Here is a 24690-nt window from a genome sequence, read left to right on the forward strand (position 1 = left end):
TAAATGAGTATTTTGCATCTGTCTTCACTGTGGAAGACACTAGCAATGTGCCAGATGTTGTGGTGTGTGAAGGAAGAGAAGTGAGTGCAGTTACTATTACAAGGGAGAAGATGCTCAAAAAGCTGAAAGACCCAAGGGTACATAAATGACCCAGACCGAATGAATTGCACCCTAGGGTTCTGAAAGAGGTAGCCTTAGAGATTGTGGAGGCATTAGCAATGATCTTTCAAAAGTCACTGGGACTCTGGCATGGTGTACTATGTGACACAGCACAAGGTTGGACAAAGTCAGCATGGTTTCCACAAGGGAAAATCTTGTCTGATGAACCTGTTGGAATTTTTTGAGGAGATTACAAGTAGGATAGTTAAAGGGGATGTAGTGAATGTTGTATATTTGGATTTTCAGAAGGCCTTTGACAAGGTGCTACACATGAGGCTGCTTACCAAGTTAAGAGCCAATAATATTACAGTAAAGTTACTAACATGGTTAGAGCATTGGCTGATTTGCAGGAGGCAGTGAGTAGGAATAAAAGGACACTTTTCTGGTTGGCTGCCAGTGACTAGTGGTGTTCCACAGGGGTCAGTGTTGGGACCACTTCTTTTTATGCTGTATATAATGATTTAGATGATGGAATAGATGGCTTTGTTGCCAAATTTGCAGATGATACAGAGATTGGTGGAGGGGCAAGTAATGTTGAGGAAACAGGTAAGCTACAGAAGGACTTAGACAGATTAGGAAAATTGGCAAAAGAGTGGCAAATGAAATACAATGTTTGGAAAATGTATGGTCATGCATTTTGGTAGTAGAAGTAAATGTGCAGACTATTTTGCAAATGGGGAGAAAATTCAAAAATCTGAGATGCAAAGGGACTTGGGGGTCTTTATGCAGAACTCTCTAAAGGTTTTACTGGCAGTTTGAGTCGGTGGTGAGGAAGGCAAATGTAATGTTAGCATTCATTTCATGATGTCTTGAATACAAGAGCAAGGATGTGATGCTGAGGCTTTATAAGGCACTGGTGAGGCCTCACCTAGAGTATTGTGAACAGTTTTGGGCTCCTCATCTAAGAAAAGATGTGCTGGCATTGGAGAGGGTCCAGAGGCAGTTCACATGGATGATTCCAAGAATGAAAAGATTATCATACGAGGAACGTTTGATGGCTCTGGGTCTGTACTTGCTGGAAATTAGAAAGATGAGGGGTGATCTCATTGAAACCTTTCCAATATTCAAAGGCCTAGACAGAGTAGATGTGGAAAGGATGTTTCCAATGATAGGGAAGTCTATGACAAGAGGGCACAACCTCAAGATAGAGGGGTGACCATTTAAGACAGAGATGTAGAGAAATTTCTTTCACCAGAGGGTGGTACATTTGTGGAATTTGTTACCACAGACAGCTGTGGAGGCCAGGTCATTGGATGTATTTACGGAAGAGATTGATAGGTTCTTGATTGGACACGGCATCAAAGGTTATGGGGAGAAGGCTGGGAGGGGGAAAAATGATCTCCCATGATTGGTGGAGCAGACTCGATGGGCCAAATAGCCTAATTCCGTTCCTATGTCTTATGATCTTATAGCCAGGTAAGTGATGACCCCCCCCCCCCCCCAGCACCTTCCTGTTAGACTGTCTGAGGTAACTTATGTTTTATTCTTTCTTACTTCTCTTTTAATATTTGTAAATGTGTATATTTGTGCACTTGTATTGCTACTGTGACACTGTAATTTCCTTTGAGATCAATAAAAATTCTATCTATTACTTGACATTTAGACTCTAGAACAGTACAGCTCAGAAAATGGCCTGTTGACCCACAATGATGTGCCAAAGTAATTGAGCTAGTAATTAAAAGCCTAACTATATCAATTCCCCTGGCCCTCACAATGTCCATATCCCTTCTTTCTCAGAATATTCATGTGCCTAAAAGCCTCTTAACTGCCTCTACCATATTCCAGGCACTCACTTTCTGTGTAAAAACCCTTATTCCACAATCTTGTTCGAAATTAGTCTGTCTCACTTTAAATGCAAGTACTCTGGATTTAGATATTTTGATAGTGGGGGGAAAGATTTTGACTGTCAACACTATCTGTAAAGAGTTTGTACATTCTTCCCATGAATGCGTGGGTTTTCTCTGGATGCTCTGGTTTGCACCCACAGTCCAAAAGACATATGGTGGTTAGTAGGTTATTGGGCGGTGTGAGTTCATTGAGATGGAAGGTCCTGATATCATGCTGTACCTCTAAATAAATAAGTATAAAACACTTTATGACCTTGTCCATCGATTGTGGCTCCACTCATAGGTAATGCACTAATCTTTAATTTTGGGGCAGCACAGTAGGATAGTGGTTATTCTGATTATCGAAAGTTGCTTTGTCATAATTGGTTAGTATCAAAACTGCAGCTGCTTTTCCCATTGGTTAACGGTCTTGTGTCCAGTTTCAAATATCCTGGGTATATAGAGAGCACAAGTGGCAGGTTCTGTCTCTCTCCCTTGTTTTCAGGTAAACAGTGCACATGACCATTGGGAAGATATTTGTTGAATATTCAGTTTTGTAGTGTCTGTAACTTGGGGAACATGAATGTTTGGTTAAATGTTTGTTGTTTTGTAAATGAATGATTAATATACCTACTCGCAGAGAGTGCTTTCTGTCTCACTTGCTAGATCTGTGAACCTGATTCAACATTACAGCGGTGCAGCTCGAAGGGCCAGAAGGGCATATTCCACGCTGTGTGTTAACAAACAAACTATAACTCTCATCATTTTATAAACTTCTATCAGGGCTCACCCTGTTCCAGAGAGGCATCTAAAAAAGCCATAAGGAGAGATGAAATATGAAGTTAAGCTAGGTTATAATATAGAAGAGGATGCCAAAAATTTTATCAAGTAAAATAGAGGCAAGGGTGGATATCAGATGACTGTAAAATGACACAGGTAGTAACGGAGGAAAAAGAAATGGTGGATGAACTTAAGTATTTTGCGTCCGTCTTCTCCATTGAAGATACTAGCAGTATGCCAGAAATTAGAGATTGTCAGAGGGGACATAAGTGAGTGTAATTGCTATTTTTAAGGAGAATGTGCTTGGAAAGCTGAAAGGTCTCAATGTAGATAAATCACCTGAACAGATGGACTACACCCCATTGTTCTGAAAGAGGTAACTAAACAGATTGTGCAGGCAATAGTAATGATCTTCCAAGAATCATTAGATTCTGGAATGGTTCAGGAGGACTGGAAAATTGCAAATGTCACTTCACTCTTCCAGAAGGGAAAGAGGCAGAAGAAAGGAAATTATAGGCCAGATTGGCAGACTGCAGTGTTTGGGAAGATGTTGGAATCCATTATTAAGGCTGTGGTTTCATAGTACTTGGTAATAGGCCAAGATGCCACACAAGAGATTACTTAACAATATTAGAAGCCCATGGTACTACAGGAAAGATACTGGCATGGATAGAAGATTAGCTGACTGGCGGAAGGGAAATAGTGGGAATAAAGTTGTCTTTTCTGGTTGGCTTTTGGTGACAACTGGTGTTCCACAGAGGTCAGTGTTTGGACTGCTTATTTTCATGTTATATGTCAATGATTTGGATGACCAAATTGATGGCTTTGAGGCCAAGTTTGTGGATGATACAAAGCTAGATGTGGTGCAGGAAGCAGGGAATCTCTAGAAGAACTTAGACAGATTGGGAAATGGGCAAAAAAGTTGCAGATGGAATACTGTGCAGGAAAGAAAATAGTTATGCACTTTTGTGGAATAAAGGTGTAGACTATTTTCTAAATGAAAAGAAAATTCAAAACTCAGTGGTGCAAAGGGATTTAGGAGTCCTTGTGTAGGATTCTCTAAAGAATACAAGGGGTGATTGATAAGTTCATGGCCTAAGGTACAGACAGAAAACAGACATACTTTATTGATCCCGAGGGAAATTGGGTTTCGTTACACCCATACCAACCAAGAATAGTGAAGAAATATAGCAATATAAAACCATAAATAATTAAATAATAATAAGTTAATCATGCCAAGTGGAAATAAATCCAGGACCAGCCTATTGGCTCAGGGTGTCTGACACTCCAAGGGAGGAGTTGTAAAGTTTGATGGCCACGGGTAGGAATGACTTCCTATGACGCTCAGTGTTACATCTTGGTGGAATGAGTCTCTGGCTAAATGTACTTCTGTGCCTAACCAGTACATTATGGAGTGGATGGGAGACATTGTCCAAGATGGCATGCAACTTGGACAGCATCCTCTTTTCGGACACCACCGTCAGAGAGTCCAGTTCCACCCCCACATCACTGGCCTTACGGATGAGTTTGTTGATTCTGTTGGTGTCTGCTACCCTTAGCCTGCTGCCCCAACACACAACAGCAAACATGATAGCACTGGCCACCACAGACTCATAGAACATCCTCAGCATCGTCCAGCAGATGTTAAAGGACCTCAGTCTCCTCAGGAAGTAGAGACGGCTCTGACCCATCTTGCAGACAGCCTCAGTGTTCTTTGACCAGTCCAGTTTATTGTCCATTCATATCCCCAGGTATTTGTAATCCTCCACTATGTCCACACTGACCCCTTGGATGGAAACAGGGGTCACCGGTGCCTTAGCCCTCCTCAGGTCCACCACCAGCTCCTTAGTCTTTTTCACATTAAGCTGCAGATGATTCTGCTCGCACCATGTGACAAAGTTTCCCACCATAGCCCTGTACGCAGCCTCATCTCCCTTGCTGATGCATCCAGCTATGGCAGAGTCATCAGAAAACTTCTGAAGATGGCAAGACCCTGTGCAGTAGTTGAAGTCCGAGGTGCAGATGGTGAAGAGAAAGGTGAAGAGTCAATTTTAGAAAACCTAGCACATTTATTTTTCAACATAGTCCCCTCCTACATTTACACACTTAGTCCAGTGGTCATGGAACATATGGAACCCTTCTTTGTAGAAGTCGGCCTCTTGGACCTCCAGAGTTGGTCGTCAGCATGGGGTGATTGATAAGTTCATGGCCTAAGTTAGAAGCAGATACTTTATACTTTATTCTTTATACTTTACTTTATTGTCACCAAACAATACAATACTAGAGCGTACAATCATCACAGTGATATTTGTTTCTGCACTTTGTGCTCCCTTAAGTACAAATCAAAGTAAATATAATAAAAATTTAAATTATAAATCATAATTAGAAAATTGAAAAAGGAAAGAAAGGTAGTGCAAGTCAGGTCTGGATATTTGGAAGGTACGGCCCAGATCCGGGTCAGGATCCATTCAGCAGTCTCATCACATTTGGAAAGAAGCTGTTCCCAAATCTGGCCGTATGAGTCTTCATGCTCCTGAACCTTCTCCCAGAGGGAAGTGGGACAAAAAGTGTGTTGGCTGGGTGGGTCTTGTCCTTGATTATCCTGGCAGCACTGCTCCGACAGCGTGCGGTGTAAAGTGAGTCCAAGGATGGAAGATTGGTTTGTGTGATGTGCTGGGCTATGCTGACGATCTTCTGCAGCTTCTTCTGGTCTTGGACAGGACAACTTCCATACCAGGTTGTGATGCACCCTAGAAGAATAATTTCTACGGTGCACCTATAACAATTAGTGAGGATTTTAGGGGACAGGCCAAATTTCTTCAGCTTTCTCAGGAAGTAAAGGCGCTGGTGGGCCTTCTTGGCATTGGACTCTGCTTGGTTAGACCATGTCAGGTCATTTGTAATATTCACCCCGAGGAACTTAAAGCTTTTGACCTGTTCCACGTGCGCACCATCGATGTAGATGGGGTTGTGCGGTCCGCTACTCCTTCTGAACTCAACAACCAATTCCTTCATCTTGCTGACATTGAGGGATAGGTTATTGTCTTCACACCATGCCACCAGGTTCTTAATTTCCTCTCTGTACTCAGACTCATCATTACCCATGATACGGCCTACAATTGTGGTGTCTTTTTGTTATTAACAAAAGATGAAGATGTTATTAACTTCAAACTTCCTGCATTTTCACTCAAAGAGTTGAACTGCACGTGCATGTAACGAGAGCTGTATAACTCATCTCATTCTACCTTAGGCCACAAACTTATCAATCACCCCTGCTGTGGACCCCCTGGAGGTCCAAGATCCGTATGCTCCACAACCACTGGACTAAGTGTGTAAATGTAGGAGGGGACTATGTTGAAAAGTAAATGTGCTAGGTTTTCTAAAATTGATTCCTTCTACATTAGGCTATGAACTTATCAATTACCAATTTGCAGGTTAAGGAAGGCAAATGCAATGTTAGCATTCATTTCAAGATGACCATAGGCGGCAGTGTGGCTCTGCTGGTAAGAGACAGAATTACATCTTTAGAAAGCGGTGATAGAGGGTCAGAGAATGTCGAATCTTTGTGGGTGGAGTTAAGAAACTAAAAGGGTGAAAAAATTATTATGGAAATCATATATAGGCCTCCAAATAGTAGCCAAGATGTGGAGTTGAGATTACAAAGGGAACTGGAAAGGGCATGTAATAAGGGTAATGTTACAATTGTAATGGGGGACTTCAATATGCAAGAGGATTAAGAAAATCTGGTTGTCAGATCACAAGACAGGGAATTTGTTAAATGCCTATGAGATGGCTTTTTAGAGCATCTTGTGTTCAAGCCTACAAGTAGAAAGGCTATCTTAGATTGATTGTTGTGTAATAACCCAGATTTTATTTGCTTAACGTAAAGGAACCCTTAGGAGGCAGTGATCATAATATGATTGAATTCATATTGTAATTTAAGAAGGAGAAGCGCAAGTCATGAGAGAGGAGCTTGCCCAGATAGATTGGAGGTGGATGCTAGCCGGGATGATGGCAGAACAGAGGTGGCTGAAGTTTCTGAGTATAGTTCACAAGGAGCAGGATAGATATATCCCACAAAAGGATAAGCTCTCAAATGGCTGGGCTATACAACCCTGAACAAAAGCTAAGGAAAGGGCAGGGGCAAAAGTGAGGGAGAGGTTGGAGAGGGAAGCTTTTAAAATCTAGCAAAAGGCAACTAAACAAAGCTATAAGAAGGGAAAAGATGAAATATGAGGGCAAACTAGCTGACAATATAAAGCAAGAAACTAAAAGTTTTACAGTTATATAACAAATAAAAGGGACGTGAAGATTGATATTGGACCACTGGAAAATTATGCTGGTGAGGTAGCACGGAGGACAAAGAAATAGGAGATGAACTTAATAAGTACTGTGCATCTATGGAAGATACTGGCTATATGCCAGAGGTCCTTGAGTGACAAGGAGCAGAAATGAGGGTCAGGGAACAGGAGTGAGTGCCATTGCTATTACAAAGGAAAAAATGCCAGGCAAACTGAAAGGTCTTAAGGTGGATACGTCACCTGGGCCAGATGAACTACATCCCAGAGTCCTGAAGGAGATTGCTGAAGAGATAACAAATGCATTGGTCATGATCTTTCAAGAATCACTTGATTCTGGCATAGTCCCAGAGGACTCACTCTATTTTAAGAAGGGTAGAAGGCAAAACAGAAGAAATTATAGCCAGTTAGCCTAACCTCAGTAGTTGGGGAAGTGTTGGAGTCCATTATTAAGGATGAGGTTTCGGGGATAACATAAGTCAAAGTCAGCAAGGTTTCTGTAAAGGGAAATCTTGTCTGACAAATCTGTTAGAATTCTGTGAGGAAGTAACAAGCAGGTGGACAAAGGAGAGGCAGTGGATGTCATTTACTTAGATTTTCAGAAGGTAATTGATAAAGTGTCTCAGATGAGGCTGTTTAACAAGATGAAATCCGATGGTGTTACAGGAAATATACTAGCGTGAATAGGGGAATGGCTGACAGGCAGCAAGTGGGAATAAGGTGGGGGGGGCATTTTCTAGTTGGCTGCCAGTGACTATTAGGATCACTCCTTTCACATTGTTTGTCAATGATCTAGATCATGGAATTGATAGCTTTGTGTCAAAGTTTGTGGATGATAGGAAGATAGGTGGAGGGGTGGGTAGTGCTGAGGAAGCAATGTGATTGCAGCAGGACTTAGACAAATCAGAAGAATGGGCAAAAGAGTGGCAGATGGAATACAGTGTTCGGAAATGTATGATAATCCATTTTGGTAAAAGGAACAATAGTGCAGACTGTTATCTAAATAGGAAGTAAATTCAAACATTAGAGTTGCATTAGATACCCTGTGCAAGACACCCAGAAGGTTAATTCACAGGTTGCCTCTATAGTAAAGAAGGCAAATGCAATGCAAGCATTTATTTCAAGGAGAACAGAATATAAAAACAAGGACATAATGCTGAGCTTTTATAAGACAATAGTCAGGCCACACTTGGAATATTATCAATAGTTTAGGGCACCTTATCTCAGAAAGAATGTGTTGTCATTGGAGAGAGTCCAGAGGAGGTTCATGAGGATGATTCTGGGAATGAAGGGGTTAACATACAAGCAGCATTTGGCAGCTTTGGGCCTGTACTCACAGGAATTTAGAAGAATGCATGGGGATCTCATTGAAACCTACCAAATGTTGAAAGGACCAGATAAGTTTGATATGGAAAGGATGTTCCCTCGGGTGGGGGTGTCCTGAATCAGAGGGCACAGCCTCAGAATAGAGGGGTGACCTTTTAGAACAGAAGTAAGGAGGATTATTTTTAGCCAAAGAGTGATGAATCTGTTGTCTGCTCAGCCACAGACTGCTGAGGAGGCCAAGTCCATGGGTATATTTAAAGTGGATGTTAATAGATTCCTGATTAGTCGGGGCAGCAAAGGATATGATGAAAGGGCAGGTGTACGGGGTTGAATGGGATCAGGAATCAACCGTGATTAAATGGACAAGCTGACTTGATGGGCTGAATGACTTATTTCTGCTCTTATGTCTTATGGTCGTAAGGTCTATGACTAGAATACAAGAGCAAGGATGTCATACTGAGGCTTTATAAGGCATTGGTCAGAACACGCTTGGAGTATTGTGAGCAAGTTTGGGCCCCTTATCTAAGAACAGACCTGATTTTGGTAATGAGGAGCATTTGATGGCTCTATGTCTGTACGTACTAAACGTTTTCACAATGAGGGATGCTCCCATTGAAACCCATCGAATATTGAAAGGCCTATGTCGAGTGGATGTAGAGAGAATGTTTTCTATGGTGGGTGAATCTAGGACCAGTGGGTTCAGCCTCAGAGTTGAACAGTGGTTCCCCACCTACAGTCCATGCACCCCTTGTTTAATGGTAAGGCTCCAAGGCATAAAAAAGGTTGGGAACCCCTGTAATAGGGGACTTTTATTTAGAACAAAGATGAGGAAGAATTTCTTCAGCCAACAGGTAGTGAATCTGTGGGATTCATTGCTGCAGACGACTGTGGAGGCCAAATTATTGAGTATATTTAAAGTGGAGATTTCTAGGTCTTGTTTTGTCAGGGCATTAAAGTCATGGGGAGAAAGCAGGAAAATAGGATTGAGAGGGGTAATAAATCAACCATGATGGAATGATGGAGCAGACCCGACCAGCTGAATTGCCTAATTCTGCTCCTGTAGCTCTTGATTTTATGGTGTGGAACAAAGTTAATCTAAGCTTTTATTATAACTTGTACCCTTTAATCCAGGCAAAACACTGGTGAACCACTTCTACACTCTTTTCAAAACCTCCAGATCCTTCCATGAATTGGGCAACCCAGAACTCCAAATGCCTAACCAGAGTTTTCTTTAGTTAGATCACGGTTTTCAGTCTCATATGCAATACTCCAACCAATAAAGGCAAGCATGCCACAAGCTTTCTTCACCACTCAGTGTACTCTTGGACCCCCAACATCCCTCTGTTGTTCATTCCCCTTGTACTAGACTTCCAAAACTGCAAGAATTCACACTTTCCCATGTGTGAATAAACTCTTCCCAAGTCTGTAACCGATCTATATTATGTTACATCCTTTGACAACCCTAACCAAAACTTCATCAAATATTCACAAACTTACTTACACTATCATACTTAATTGTCAGACAGTAAGAGAGTGGAACATTGCAAGAATTAACACCTGGGTCAAGACAAAGTGAATGGGAAGAAGTAACAAGGTTATAATACTATGCCTAAAATGGCACTACACTCTTGTTTTTATTAATAACATAAGCTATCAATTTACCATAAAGAATACTGTAGAAATGACTGAATAATAACTGAACATTTGTTATGGGTTCCAGTTACAATGATACTATTTCATGCATTTTATTATAGTTTATATCACTATTTAACAATCTCTCTCAACTTTCATCAGTTCTGGTTTCAGTTTATATCTGGTCTCCACCATCAAGGTGCTCTTTTCAATAACTGTTGGTCTCCACTCACTACATTGGCATTGAAATTAAGCAACAATGATGAAGACAAATGTCTCCTCTTCCATTAAAGAACAATTCATAATTGGACCAGTGAAATCTAATAAGTCAATCATTCAATTTGGCCTTTAATTTTATACTTTTATTAGTCATTGAATAATTGCTGCAGACTATATGCCTAAAGAATGCCATATGATACTTCCATTTCATTAATGTGGTGCCTTTAACTACTTCTCAAATTGTAGCTGATAATTGGGGGGCGCTTCAGCTCTGAGATAATTTGATAATAGATATTAATTACCTTCAAGAGCATACTTCATGTCCTGGGCAAACAGCTGCCACATGACTTCGGCACTCAATCTTCCCATGTGAAGTTCCTGAGGAAACCTGAAGTCAAAAAAACACTATGTGTAAATAGAAAGCATACTTTTAAAATAACAGATTAAAGATAAAGCAATTTGGCACTGATTATTTTTGTTGAATAGAGACATCTAGGGGGTCCAAGTCCATATTTCCCTTAAAGTGGCAATATAATGGCAATATAATTATAACCAAGTGTGACTAACCCAACTTTAATACAATTGCTAGACGAATTCCTGACTCTTGTACTCACATAGGTTGGTTGAGAAGGCATGATATGTATAATTATACATATCACCATATACACCCCTGAAATTCATTTACTTGTGGGCATACTCAAAATATCCAATAATCATAATAGAATTATTGAAAGACTGCATCAAAAAAGTGGTCAAACAATGTGTAAAAGACAACAAACTGTGCAAATACAAAAAGAAAGGGAAAAATAATGATAATAAAAAAAAGTAAATATCAAGAAAATGAGATGATGAGTCCTTGAAAGTGATGAGTTTATTTTCATATATAAATAAAGTATTTTGTATTGTATAAATTCTACTGATAAGTCTTTGAGTCTGTTTCAAATAGATGACGAGATAAGTATGAACAGCAAGTGCCAAGCTCTAACCATCATCCCTTGACATTCAGTGGCATCACCATCACTGAATCCTCTAGTATCATCATCCTGGGGGTTATGATTGACAGGAAACTGAACTGGTCTAGCCATATAAACACCGTGGTTACCAGAGCAGGTGAAAGGCTAGGAATCTTGTGGTGTGTAACTCACCTCCTGACTCCCTAAAGCCTGTTCACCATCTACAAGGCTCAGATCAGGAGTGTAATGGAATACTTGCCACTCGCCTGGATGAGTGCAGCTCCATCAACACTCAAGAAGCTTGACACAGTCCAATACAAGGCAGCCCACTTGATTGGTACCTCTTCCACAAGCATCCAATCCCTCCACCATTGACAAACAGTTGCAGCAATGTGTACTATCTGCAAGATGCACTGCAACAACACACCAAAGTTCCTAAGGCAGCACTTTCCAGACCCTTGACCACTACCATCTAGAGGGTCAAGAACAGCAGATACCTGGGAACACCACCACTTGGAAATCCCCCTCCAAGTCACTCACCATCCTGACTTGGAAACATATCGCTATTCCTTCATTGTCACTGGGTCAAAATCATGAAATTCCCTCCCTAACAGCACTGTGAGTGTACCTGCACCTCAGGGACTGCAGCAGTTCAAGAAGGCCACCTTTTGAAGGGCAAAAAGGGATGGGCAATAAATGCTGGCTTAGCTGGCAACACACACATCCCATAAATGAATTTTAAAAAGTATATATTTTTAAAATTATCATGCTCTTGCAAAGGAACATCGTAAAACTACTATCACACAAACTGTCTTGGGCATTCAGAATTTAAAAGGAGTCATTATAAAAACTGAAAGGAAGTTGTAACTTTTGGCTTCAGGTTCAAAGTATACACTGCAAATAAAATACAAATAATTCTCCACATCTTTTTTGATGGAGAACAAGTAAACTTCACTGAGAACCAAGACAAATCTCATTACTGGAGTTGTAAGCTGCAAACAAGACGGAAATCCGATTGAATTTTTTTTAACAAGACGAGATGATTCAAAACTGAGGTGAAAAATCAAACAGCAGCAGCTACAGTACAGGCCGTAATGCTCCTGAGCTCTCTCTGCCCGTGCCCTAAGAACCAAGGCTGGTTCACCATCTCTTTCAATTTTCCATCCAGTTCCTACATTCCTTGATTCTCCTCACATGCATAGAGGAGTACAGCACAGAAACAGGCCCTTTGGCCCATCTAGTCCATTCCAAAACCATTTAAACAGGCACATGAATGAAAGAAAAATGGAAGGTTGTGGGGTAGTGTAGGTTTAGTACTTTTTTTAAGGATTATATGGGTCGGCACAACATGGAGGGCTGAAGGGCCTGTACTGTGCTGTAATGTTCTATGTTTCTATGGTTCTATGGTAAACTGCTTACTGCCATTTACCTGCACCTGTAAAGCCCTTGCAAAATTGCCACAAGACTCAATTCTTCTTTTATTTTAATCCCTTTATAATGAAAATTAATTTACCAGTTGTTCTCTTATTTTTTATCAAATCTTGCATATTAATTTTCTTGCCGCATGAACCAGCCCACTGAGAATACTTTATATACCAACTTCTATAGATGTCTTATTTTTTAAAAAATCTGTTTGCCTGTTCTTCTGAACAAAGTGAATAACTTCATATTTTCCCCATTTTCTTTCTCATTCTGCCATTTACTTGCTGCCTCAGTAAAGCAGCCAGCATAATCAGTTTCCACCCACCCTGACCATTCTTTCTTTTCCCATCTTCTATTGAGCAGAAGATACAAAAGCCTGAAAGCACATACCACTAGGCTTAAGGATAGCTTCTATGATGCTGTTATAGGACTACTGAATAGTTCCCTACTGTGATAAGACGGACACTTGATCTCAATCTATTTTGTTATAATCTATCTCGTTTCTGTATGGGTCCTTTGTTTTCTTCCTCACAGATCACTTTTGACCTGTCATTTAAACACTTCAAACAGTTGGAGGCCTTTTGCTTTTCATTGTGATTCTCTGAGTACAGTCCACCAACAGGAAATGAACCATTTATTCCTGTTCTCTGTTGATCCTTTCACCAATCTCTATTCATTATATTGTGTGCAGTACCTTTTATTGTGGTACTTTTAACAAATGCCTTTTGGCAGCTTAGATATGAGGGGCCCTCCATCAGTGGCTACTATGTGCACCATCCATAAAATACACTTCAGTTATTTGAGTAGTTACTCTGACAGTATCCCAAACCAATGACCTCTGTTATCAGACAGGACAAGGCCAGCAGGTGCACGGCACACCACCTGCAGGTTCCCCTTTAAGTTCAAAGTACATTTATTAACAAAATATGCGTACATTATACAACCTTGAGATTATCCTCCTACAGACAGTCAAGAAGAAACCCAAAAAGGCTCATTTTAAAAAGACTAACAAATACCCAATGCACAAAGAGAAAAAAAACAAATCATGCAAAGAACAAAAGCAAGCAAACAGTATTCAGAATCTATAGACATGAAGCCCGGAGCAGACCCACAGCCTCAGCAAAATGTCGCAGAGCCTACAGACATGAAGCCTGGAGCAGACCCAGAACCTCAGTTCAGCAAAATGTCGCAGAGCCTACAGACATGAAGCCCAGAGCAGACCCACAGCCTCAACAAAATGTCGCAGAGCCTACAGACATGAAGCCTGGAGCAGCCAGAGCAACCCACAGCCTCAGTTCAAGAGCAGAGGAAACGTCGCAGAGTCGCAACCCTCGCCTCTGGTCCTGACACCCTGCAGTTTCAATCCACCCTGTCCAGCATTTAAATCATCCAAACATTAGGTCATTCCCTCCTCAAAGTCCTGGGCCCTGTCACATCAATACGCTCTGGCCCTGGACTCTGCCGCCATGTTTGGCCCCATACCTGACCTTTCCAAATCGGCACTATGCTTAGACCGAGCAAACCTCACTCTCAGTTCAGGTGGATGGGCTCCAAAACTCCTCCACTCCAACTCCAACTCCTCCAATCGGCCATTTGAACCTGGAAATCTACCATTACTTATTCAAAACCCTAGGACTTCCTACCAAACAGCCCAACAGCACTGTCAGAGTACTTTCACTCCAGCAGTTCAAGAATACAGCCACCACCACTTTCTCATGGGCCACAGGCAACGTACAATAAATGCTGACCTTGCCAATGATCCCCATATCTTGAAGATACATAAAAAAACTGCACCTTGATCAGTGTGATCTACAAATATGCAAACGTATTAAGATTTTTAATTATTTGAATATAAATTTGTATAAAAATTATTCAAAGTTGAGCATTAGCATTCATAAAGTTGTATCCCTCATAAAGTATGCTGTCCTTAGTAACTCAAATATTTGAAAAGGGATGGTGGAACACAAAACTATACAATGCAATATAATGGACACCTTTTCTATTGAGGCTGAGCAGAACCTCCTAGAAACGCCTTGAACCTATTCATGCAGATTGCTAATTTCATGCCAAACATGTGAGTGAACAGTGATAAGGCCTCTCTAATGATCCATTATGAAGTCATACAGTCATGGACATAGAAGCAGACCATCATTGAAGTAGGCAATTTGGCTCACCAAACCCATGCTGACCTGAGGGCACCCATTCACACTAATTCCATCTCTCAGCACTTGGCACAACCTTTGATACCAAAATCATTCAAGTGCTTATCCAAAAACTTCTTAAATGTTATCAGTGACCCAGCTTCAATTTCTCAGGCAGCGTCACAGACTCTGACAATTGGCACATCCAACAGAGGTCTGAACCTAAATCAATCCATTGAGCCTTGTTGCCTTGCTGTAACACAAATACATTCTTTCATTGGTAAATCCACCAAAATGAGTAGACATACTTCCAGATGAGATCTGATGAAAACAAACCAACTCTCTATCTCTCTCTCTCCAACTCTACTCAAATCAAATTTCAAAACTGAACTGATTACTTATTATACCACCATTAAGACTGTATCACCTAATCACCTGAGCTGGGGAAGCTTTGAGTACAAAAGTAAGAATGACTACCATACAGTTAACTTCCAAATCACTTGGTGTCACTATATGATTATTCTCTGCATCTCATTACCCAGTTCTCAGACCGAGTTCTACCATTTTCCAGTCTCTCACCATTCTTTCTGTTCTTTCTACTAAAATATGCAACTTCGCCAAATACTTGCCCAATTTTATTCTTGCTTGTTCATATAACCATATAACAATTACAGCATGGAAACAGGCCATCTCGGCCCTTCTAGTCCCTGCAGAATGCTTACTCTCACCTAGTCCCACCAACCTGCACTCAGCCCATAACCTGCACTCAGCCCAGAATGCATTAGGTTTTAAAATAGAATCAAAAGGTAGTGGAGTCCACTTCAGCTTACATGGCTGAAGTGAAGAAATTTTCTGAGCATTGCTGGTTCAGTAATGGGCTTAATGAAGTACTAAGAGATGGTTTCATTTTAGGGAATCTTATAGGAAAGCAAATGGCTTCAAAAATGTCTCCAAACTGAGGCACAGTTCACATTTAAAAGAGCAGTTGAAATTGCTGCATCAATGGAAAACACAGCCAGAGATGCTGTGAAGTTGCAGTCAGGAATAAAAATGAGCATGAATAAAATTGCAACATCTCAAAAGAAATCTACTGAACAAAATTTGCACCGTTGAGGCAGGGGCTCACATACACCAGACAAATGCAGATTTAAAGGAGAAGCTTGCAGAAAATGCAACAAAGTAGGACACATACAAAGAGAATGTCAGGCAGACAAAAATAAATGGACTGCACAGGGAAAAGATAAAGATAAAAAGTCAAGCTGCAGTTTCAAAAGGAACAGTAAATGGTAGGAGCTGTTGACAACAGAGCAGCAATGGCATGAGTTTTCAGGAAAAATTAGGAAGGTGCAGGATAGATATATTTCAAAAATAAAGAAATACTTAAATGGCAAAATAGTACAACCGTGGCTCAAAGGAAGTCAAAGCTAATGTAAAAGCAAAAGAGAGAGCATACAACAAAGCAAAAATTGGTGGGAAGATAGAGGATTGGGAAGCTTTTAAAACTGTACAGAGAGCAACTTAAAGAATCATTAGGAGGGAAAAGATGAAATATGAAAGCAAGCTAGCAACCAATATCAAAGTGGATAGTAAAAGCTTCTTCAAATATGTAAAAAGTAAAAGAGATGTGAGTGGATATAGGACCACTAGAAAATGAGGTGGAGAAATAATAACGGAGGCCAGGAGATGGCACATGAACTAAATGAGTATTTTGCATCTGTCTTCACTGTGGACAACAATAGCAATGTGCCAGATGTTGAAGGATGTGAGGGAAGAAGTGAGTGCAGTTACTTTTATAAGGGAACAGGTGCTCAAAAAGCTGAAAGAACTAAGGGTACATAAGTCATCTGGGCCAGATGAACTGCATCTTAGGGTTCTGAAAGAGGTAGTGGTAAAGATTGTGGAGGCCTTAGTAATGATCTTTCAAGAATCATTGGATTGGAAAATTGCAAATGTCACTCCGCTCTTTAAGAAAGGAAGAAGGCATCAGAAAGGAAATTATAGGCCAGTTAGCCCGACCTCAGTGGTTGGGAAGATGTTGGAGTCAATTGTTAAGAATGGGGTTATGGAATACTTGGTGACACAGGACAAGATACGACAAAGTCAGTGTGGTTTCCTTTAGTGAAAATCCTGCCTGACAAACCTGATGGAATTCTTTGAGGAGATTACAAGTAGGATAGAGAAAGGGGATGCAGTGGATGTTGTATATTGGACTTTCAGAAGGCTTTTGACAAGATGTCACTCATGAGGCTGCTTACCAAGTTAAGTATTACAGGAAAGTTACTGTCATGGTTAGAGCATTGGCTGATTGGTAGGAGGCCACAAGTGGGAATAAAAAGATCCTTTTCTGGTTGTCTGCCAGTGACTAGTGGTGTTCTGCAGGGGCTGGTGTTGGAATTGCTTCTTTTTATGTTGTATATAAATCATTTAGATGATGGAATAGATGGCTTTGTTGCCAAGTTTGCAAATGATACGAAGACTGGTGCAGGTACTGTTGAGGAAACAGGAAGGGTGCTGAAGGAATTAAGACAGATTAGGAGAATCAGCAAGAAAGTGAGAAATTAAATATAATGTTGGAAAATGCATGGTTATACACTTTGGTAGTAGAAATAAATGTGCAGATTATTTTCTAAATGGGGAGAAAATCCAAAAATCTGAGATGCAAAAGGACTTGGAAGTCCTTGTGCAGAGCAACCTAAAGGTTAACTTGCAGGCTGAGTCAGTGGTGAGGAAGGTAAATGTAATGTTAGCATTCATTTCAAGAGGTCATGAACAAGAGCAGGGATGTAAAGCTGAGGTTTATAAGGTGCTGGTGAAGCCTCATCTTGAGTATTGTGAACAATTGTGTGCTTGTCATCTAAGAAAAGATGTGCTGGCATTGGAGAGGTCCAGAGGAGGTTGCCAAGGATGATTCTGCAAATGAAGGGGTTATCATATGAGGAATTTCTGATAGCTCTGGGTCTGAACTCACTGGAATTTAGGATGATGGGGATCTCATTGAAACCATTCGAATGTTGAAAGACTTGGACAGGGCAGATGCTTGAAGGATGTTCCCCATGGTGGGAGAGTCCCGGACAAGAAGAAGGCACAACCTCAGGATACAGGGCATCCATTTGGAGATGCTGAGAAATTTCTTTAGTGAATTTGTGGAATTTATTACAACAGGCAGCTGTGGAAGCCAGGTTGTTGGAAGTTTTTAAAGCAGAGCTTGATTGGTTCTTGTTTGGATATGACATCAAAGGTTATAGGAAGAAGGCTGGGGAATGGGGCTGAGGAGGGAGATGAAAGATCAGCCATGATTGAATGGTGGAGCAGACCCAAAATGCCAAATGGCCTATTTCTGCTTCTATGTCTTATCTGCATGCTGTTGATAAAAAACACACTGCTTGTGGGAATAAAATTTATAACAGTGAAATACAACAACTAACAAGCCAATTGGTCTTATCCGTGATAAAAACAGGAGGGCCAACATTGTGGGGCTATGATTGGCTGAGAGAACTACATCCTGACTGGAGATCCATCCATCATTTGCATGCCACATTCACTGCAATAGAGTGAACTAAAAGTGAATCAAGTACTAGACGATACCACAGCAGTGTTCAAGGATGGCATTAGAAAAACAAAACATATTAAGAGTAAATGAAAATGTGACACCAAGTTTAAAAGCCCATCTGGTTCCTTATACCATCTGTGATAAAGTAGCCAATCAGCTAGATTGCATGTCTGCTGAAGGAATTCTTTCCAAACTTGACTGGAACATATGGGCAATGTCAGAGGTCCCAATAGCCAAGAGGAATAGGTCTGGGAGGATCTGTGATGATTTTAAAGGTCAGCATTAACCAGTACTGAAAGCTAAATGGACAGCTGAGGCCTATCTACAGACGGAGATGGAAGAAGAATCCAAAGTGTTTCTCGATATAAACACTCACAAAGGGCTTTATCTATAATAGACTTAGTTTTTGAGTAGAATCTGCACCTGCGGTCAGGCAAAAGGCTATGGACCAGATGCTGCAAGGCTGTCTATTCAGTCAGTGTTACTTGGATGACATCATTGTTACTGGTGAGGATGACAAGAAACATCTCCAAAATCTCAAGACTATGTTAAAAAGATTAGAAGATTTTGGGCTCAGAGCAGATGCAACAAGTGTTAATTATTTAAACCAAGCATCACTTACTGTGGTTACACCATTGATGCACAATATTTACACAAGCGTACTAAGAAAATTCAAGCAGCAGTGGATGGCTCAAGGCCAAGTGATGTTTCATTGTTGTGTTCCTTATTAGGATTTCTCAATTACCAGAACAGGTTCATGCTAAAACTGGCTACTGTGCTCCACCCATTGAGCTTATTACTACAGATTGGGAAGAAATGGCAATGGACAAAACTGTGACAAGATCTGAAGGATTATTCTAAAGTGGACTGTTCCTTTAAACGAGAGAGAGAGGGAGCGAACAGCTTGTGTACTAATTCAGCAGCAGGGAGAGAGAGAGTCTGTGAGTTGCCTTGGAAACTGAAAGGTGGAGCTATATGATGGACAGCTGGTGTTCAGCACTTGGAGATATATGCAAGGTCAGTCGACTTTTTAATCAGACACACCACAGGAGAAACACAAGAGACACACAATGCCAGAGGCAAGGAGGACGCTGGTGAGCTTTGTGTGCCCACGACAAGGGTGGGGTTTTTGCTCACAGTGTGGACAAAGGAGTGACCGGTGGAACGCTATCAGTGTGTTTAACCCTGGCCTGGGTTGATAGCATTACCGTGGAAACTGTCCCCTTCTGTGGTCACAAGTTGGTGACTTTTAAATAAGTTTCGGGAGCAGGGAACGACGTGGAGGATTGGCATCGGCATTGGGAAAACAAACCAACTCTCTATATCTCTCTCTCTCCAACTCTACTCAAACCAAATTCCAGAACTGAACTGATTACTTATTATATCACCATTAAGACTGTATCACCTAATCACGTGAACTGGGGAAGCTTGGGAACCTTATTTACTCACCTATATATATACACATATACTTTGCTAACCTGTTTACCTTATCTTGTTTTATATTACTTTATTCACATAGTTACTAATAAAATAGAGTTTATAACAGAAGAGTCAGACTCCAGGTGTGTCCATTTCTGCTGGTTCTTTTTAACCCGTTATGGGGTACGTAACAAAACAGTGTGGGTCTTCTTTCCAAAAGGCAAAGGAAATGGTGACAGCAGGCAGTGTACTCATACATTATGATCCATATTGTTTAGTGAAGTGCGTCTGTGATGCTTCGCCTTACTGTATAGGTGACATCATATGACATGATGGAAGTGAATGCCACATAACCTTTGCATCATGTTCCCTTATGGCTGCTGAGATTGACAGAGAGGCCTTGAGTCTGGTTTGAGGTGTAAAACATATCAACCAGTGCTTGAGTAGAGTTTATCCTCATTAATGATCATCAACCACTAGTGTCCATTTTCAATCCCCAAAGGAGTGTTCAACTAACAGCAGCAGCAGGAATGGGCTCTGTGTCCTGGAGTTCATCTAATCATAGAAATGCTGATGGAGTGTCCTGTTTATCCTTGGGAAAGGAAATACCTGAAAATTTGACAAAATTGACAATACATCCACTGGGCACATTCTCCTTAATGCAAATCAATAGTCTCCCTATTACGGCATGGTTAATTCAATGGAAAACCAGAAAAGACCCCACACTGTCTCAGTTCTACACGGGAACCCAGGATGGCTCGCGTATGCATCAGAAATCATAGTTCTCAAATGTTTACCAGCTCCGGGTTGAACTTTCACTTATCAGGGGTTGCCATATGTGGGGATTGGAAGCTGTTGTACCATCCAAGATGAATGTAAAGTGTTGGAGGTAACTTAGGCATGGTCAAAATGAAAGTGTTGGCTCGAAGTTTTGTCTGGTGGCCTGCACTAGATCAACAGATCGACCAACTTGCCATGCATTCATCAGGATGACAACATGTCCATAAGATTCCAAGAGCAGCACCTCTCCGTTCCTGAGAATGGCCTGCATTGCCCTTGCAGAGGATTCATGTGGATTTTGCTGGTCCATTCATGGTCACAATTTTATTGGTAGTAGTGGATGCAGCTACAATTGGCCAGAACTGTTCCCAATAGCCTCCACAACAGTCTCACACACTGCCGATATGTTGAGAAGCCTCTTCTCAAGGATTGGCGTTCCAGAGCACTTAGTAACAATGGACCACGGTTTGTTGCAGATCAGTTTCAGTTATTACTGAAAATTAATGGAATAAGATATGTTACATCTGCACCAGCTACAAATAGCTGAGCAGAAAGGTTTGTCCAAAGTCTAAAGAATCCACTCCTCAAATCCTATCTCTGAATGAGTATGGCAAACAACTGGGACAAGCTGAAGGCTCTTCAAGCAATGAGGTTTAATATTTCACTCCAGTCCTGGCGAGGGACTACAGAGATGATCAAAAGTGGGTACTCAGAAAGATTAAGAAAAGAACTGGACCACTCTCCTGCACAGTGGAGATCATGCCTGATGGCATCTGGAGACGGCACATCGACCAATTGAGGAGAGTAGCATCAATTCTTAGAGAAGAAAGGTGTCCACAGCTGTCAGAACCACTTCCTTAAATCCCAGAGCCAACTCCGACAAGCACCACTGAGGAGGCCCCAGAACCTGAGATTGTTTCATGGCTACGTCTCACCTGCTAAGCAGAATGAACCTGATGCACCATCAATTACTCACTCTGAGACGTAAGAAGCGAGGTATCAGCTTTTATTGACTGGAAGAATGAACAACACTACATCCTGGAGAATGAGGCCGGGCTCAGGCCTCAATCGCCTTTATACAGGGGTCTGTGGGAGGAGCCACAGGAGCAGTCAGCAGGGGTCTGTGGGAGGAGCCACAGGAGCAGTCCAGACAGGTATAAGTAGTTCACCACATTCACCCCACCTTTGTTTTAAAAAAGAGTCCCCAGGTGGTGAAGTTTCTTACAAGTATATTTACAGGTTAAGTCTATCAGGTGGTCGAATCTGTCGCTGCGATCTACGTAGCTCCGGCTGCGATTGCACAGGTGCCGGAGGTGGTGATTGCACAGGAGACGGAGGTTGTGCTGGTTCTGGCCTAACTGGAGTTGTCAGGGATCCCTCACGTGTGAGCGAGGCGCCCGGAATATACGCGTACAAGATCCCTGGTACATGAGCGTCGTGAGGAGTCTGTGTGGGGCACGGTGTGCGCGGTGTCACCTCGGGTACAGGGTTCATAGTTACCGTGGAGTGTACGGGGTAGTGGTCTGCTGCTCCGGTGGGCGCCAGGTCGCGGACAGAGACCGTGTCCTCCCGTCCATCAGGCAAGACCACGTAGGCATACTGGGGGTTAGCATGCAGAAGGTGAACCCTCTCGACCAGCGGGGAGTATTTATTACTCCTCACATGTTTTCATAGCAGCACTGGCCCCAGGGACGTCAGCCAAACTGGTGGGTGGTCCCAGTGACAGACTTCCTGGGAAAAGAGAATAGGCGTTCGTGAGGGGTGGCATTGGTGGACGTACATAACAGGGAGCGGATAGAGTGGAGTGCCTCAGGGAGGTCCTCCTGCCATCGGGAGACCGTCAACCCTTTCGACTTAAGGGCTAAATGTGTGGCCTTCCACACTGTGGCATTCTCCCTCTCCACCTGTCCATTCCCCCGGGGATTATAACTCGTGGTTCGATTAATAGCAATGCCCCTAGCTAGCAGGAACCGGCGCAACTCGTCACTCATAAAGGAGGACCCTCTATCACTGTGGATATAGCAGGGATATCCGAACAGAGTGAAGAGCTGGCGCAGGGCTTTTATGACGGACGTGGTAGTGGTGTCGGGGCAGGGAATGGCAAAGGGGAATCGTGAGTACTCGTCAATAATACTGAGAAAATAGACATTGCGGTCGGTGGAGGGAAGGGGGCCCTTAAAGTCAACACTCAGTCGCTCAAAAGGGCGGGTGGCCTTGACAAGCTGTCACCACAGAACCCCTGTCAGGAAAGACAAATCCTACAAGAGTAAGAAATCCTCCAGAACGATTAAATCCTCAAGCCTGAATGGGACAATTTCAAACTTGGATGTCTATATAGTATAATACACACACACACACACACACACACACACACACACACACAGTACTGTGCAAAGGTCTTAGCCACATATATATATCTACTGTACCTAAAACTTTTGCACAATACTATAGTAATTTTATGTATTGCACTGTAGTGCTGCCACACAAAAAAAAACAAATCCCTTTGTCGCCCCAAAACGTCGACAGCGCTTCTCCCTATCGATGCTGCCTGGCCTGCTGTGTTCCACCAGCATTTTGTGTGTACAGGAGTTATTCCTGGCTTGCCTGTTTTTCTTTCTATTGGTCTTATGCTTTGGAGTTACAAAGATAACATCTGTTAACTCTGCTATAGATCAAACTAAAGTGAATCCACTCCCCACAGCTGGTGCCTGAGTGTTGAGAGCAGACTCATGCAGGTGAATACTCAGTAATCTGGCAGCAATCAATGTATTCTGAATCTTTACTGGTCTGTTGTGCCAAGTGCATTTCAGCCCCTGTGGAAAACTAGAGGAAGTAATGGGCATCTGTTTTATCCTGCAGCTGACCCTGCTGATTATTCTGGTGCGAAACCAACACACGAATGAGCAGCAGGGAAATTTAAACTTTACACAAAATGAAACACATCCATCTTTTCTGTGTATGCTGTCCATGAGGAATCATCAGCATACAGTACGAGCAATTGCAAAGGCAATTTTCCATTCACAATTCCTACTGTCACAAAGCATCATGTGTCCAGTGCACAGTAAAATAAAGATTCCAAACCATGTTAATAAACCAAAGATGAATGGACACAAAATTGAACAAATCATCTCCATGCATTTCCTCAGAATGCTTTGTATCTGGTCATTGTTTCCTTTGACTTTACTAGTATTTCTGGATGGCACTTTCAGTGGAAAGGACGGCACAAAGCCTTGGGGAATAAACTGGCAGCTCTGAGGCTAAAAGGCTATATCTACACTTGAGTTCAGTTGACAGTCAGTAAGATAGATAGATAGATAGATAGATAGATACTTTATTCATCCCCATGGGGAAATTCAACATTTTTTCCAATGTCCCATACACTTGTTGTAGCAAAAACTCATTACATACAATACTTAACTCAGTAATAATATGATATGCATCTAAATCACTAACTCAAAAAGCATTAATAATAGCTTTAAAAAAAGTTCTTAAGTCCTGGCAGTTGAATTGTAAAGCCTAATGGCATTGGGGAGTATTGACCTCTTCATCCTGTCTGAGGAGCATTGCATCGACAGTAACCTGTCGCTGAAACTGCTTCTCTGTCTCTGGATGGTGCTATGTAGAGGATGTTCAGGGTTTTCCATAATTGACCGTAGCCTACTCAGCGCCCTTCGCTCAGCTACCGATGTTAAACTCTCCAGTACTTTGCCCACGACAGAGCCCGCCTTCCTTATCAGCTTATTAAGACGTGAGGCGTCCTTCTTCTTAATGCTTCCTCCCCAACACGCCACCACAAAGAAGAGGGCGCTCTCAACAACTGACCTATAGAACATCTTCAGCATCTCACTGCAGACATTGAATGACGCCAACCTTCTAAGGAAGTACAGTCGACTCTGTGCCTTCCTGCACAAGGCATCTGTGTTGGCAGTCCAGTCTAGCTTCTCGTCCAACTGTACTCCCAGATACTTGTATGTCTTAACCTGCTCCACACATTCTCCATTAATGATCACTGGCTCCATATGAGGCCTAGATCTCCTAAAGTCCACCACCATCTCCTTGGTCTTGGTGACATTGAGACGCAGGTAGTTTGAGTTGCACCATATCACAAAGTCCTGAATCAGTTTCCTATACTCCTCCTCCTGTCCATTTCTGACACACCCCACTATGGCCCACTATGGGTGAAGG

The 24690-nt window shown here is 41.9% G+C and overlaps 1 protein-coding gene across 1 annotated transcript in view; it reads right to left on the reverse strand.

Annotated features, from left to right (window-relative positions):
* Nucleotides 1-24690, reverse strand: part of LOC140718759 (protein unc-13 homolog C-like) — a 337501-nt gene that overhangs the window by 196952 nt on the left and 115859 nt on the right. The window contains exon 9 of the mRNA XM_073032872.1: nucleotides 10543-10628. Coding sequence (XP_072888973.1) covers nucleotides 10543-10628 — 86 coding nt within the window. The remainder of the gene's footprint in view (nucleotides 1-10542; nucleotides 10629-24690) is intronic.

This window comes from Hemitrygon akajei, chromosome 30 (assembly GCF_048418815.1).
Source record: "Hemitrygon akajei chromosome 30, sHemAka1.3, whole genome shotgun sequence".
NCBI classification, from domain to species: Eukaryota; Metazoa; Chordata; class Chondrichthyes; order Myliobatiformes; family Dasyatidae; genus Hemitrygon; species Hemitrygon akajei.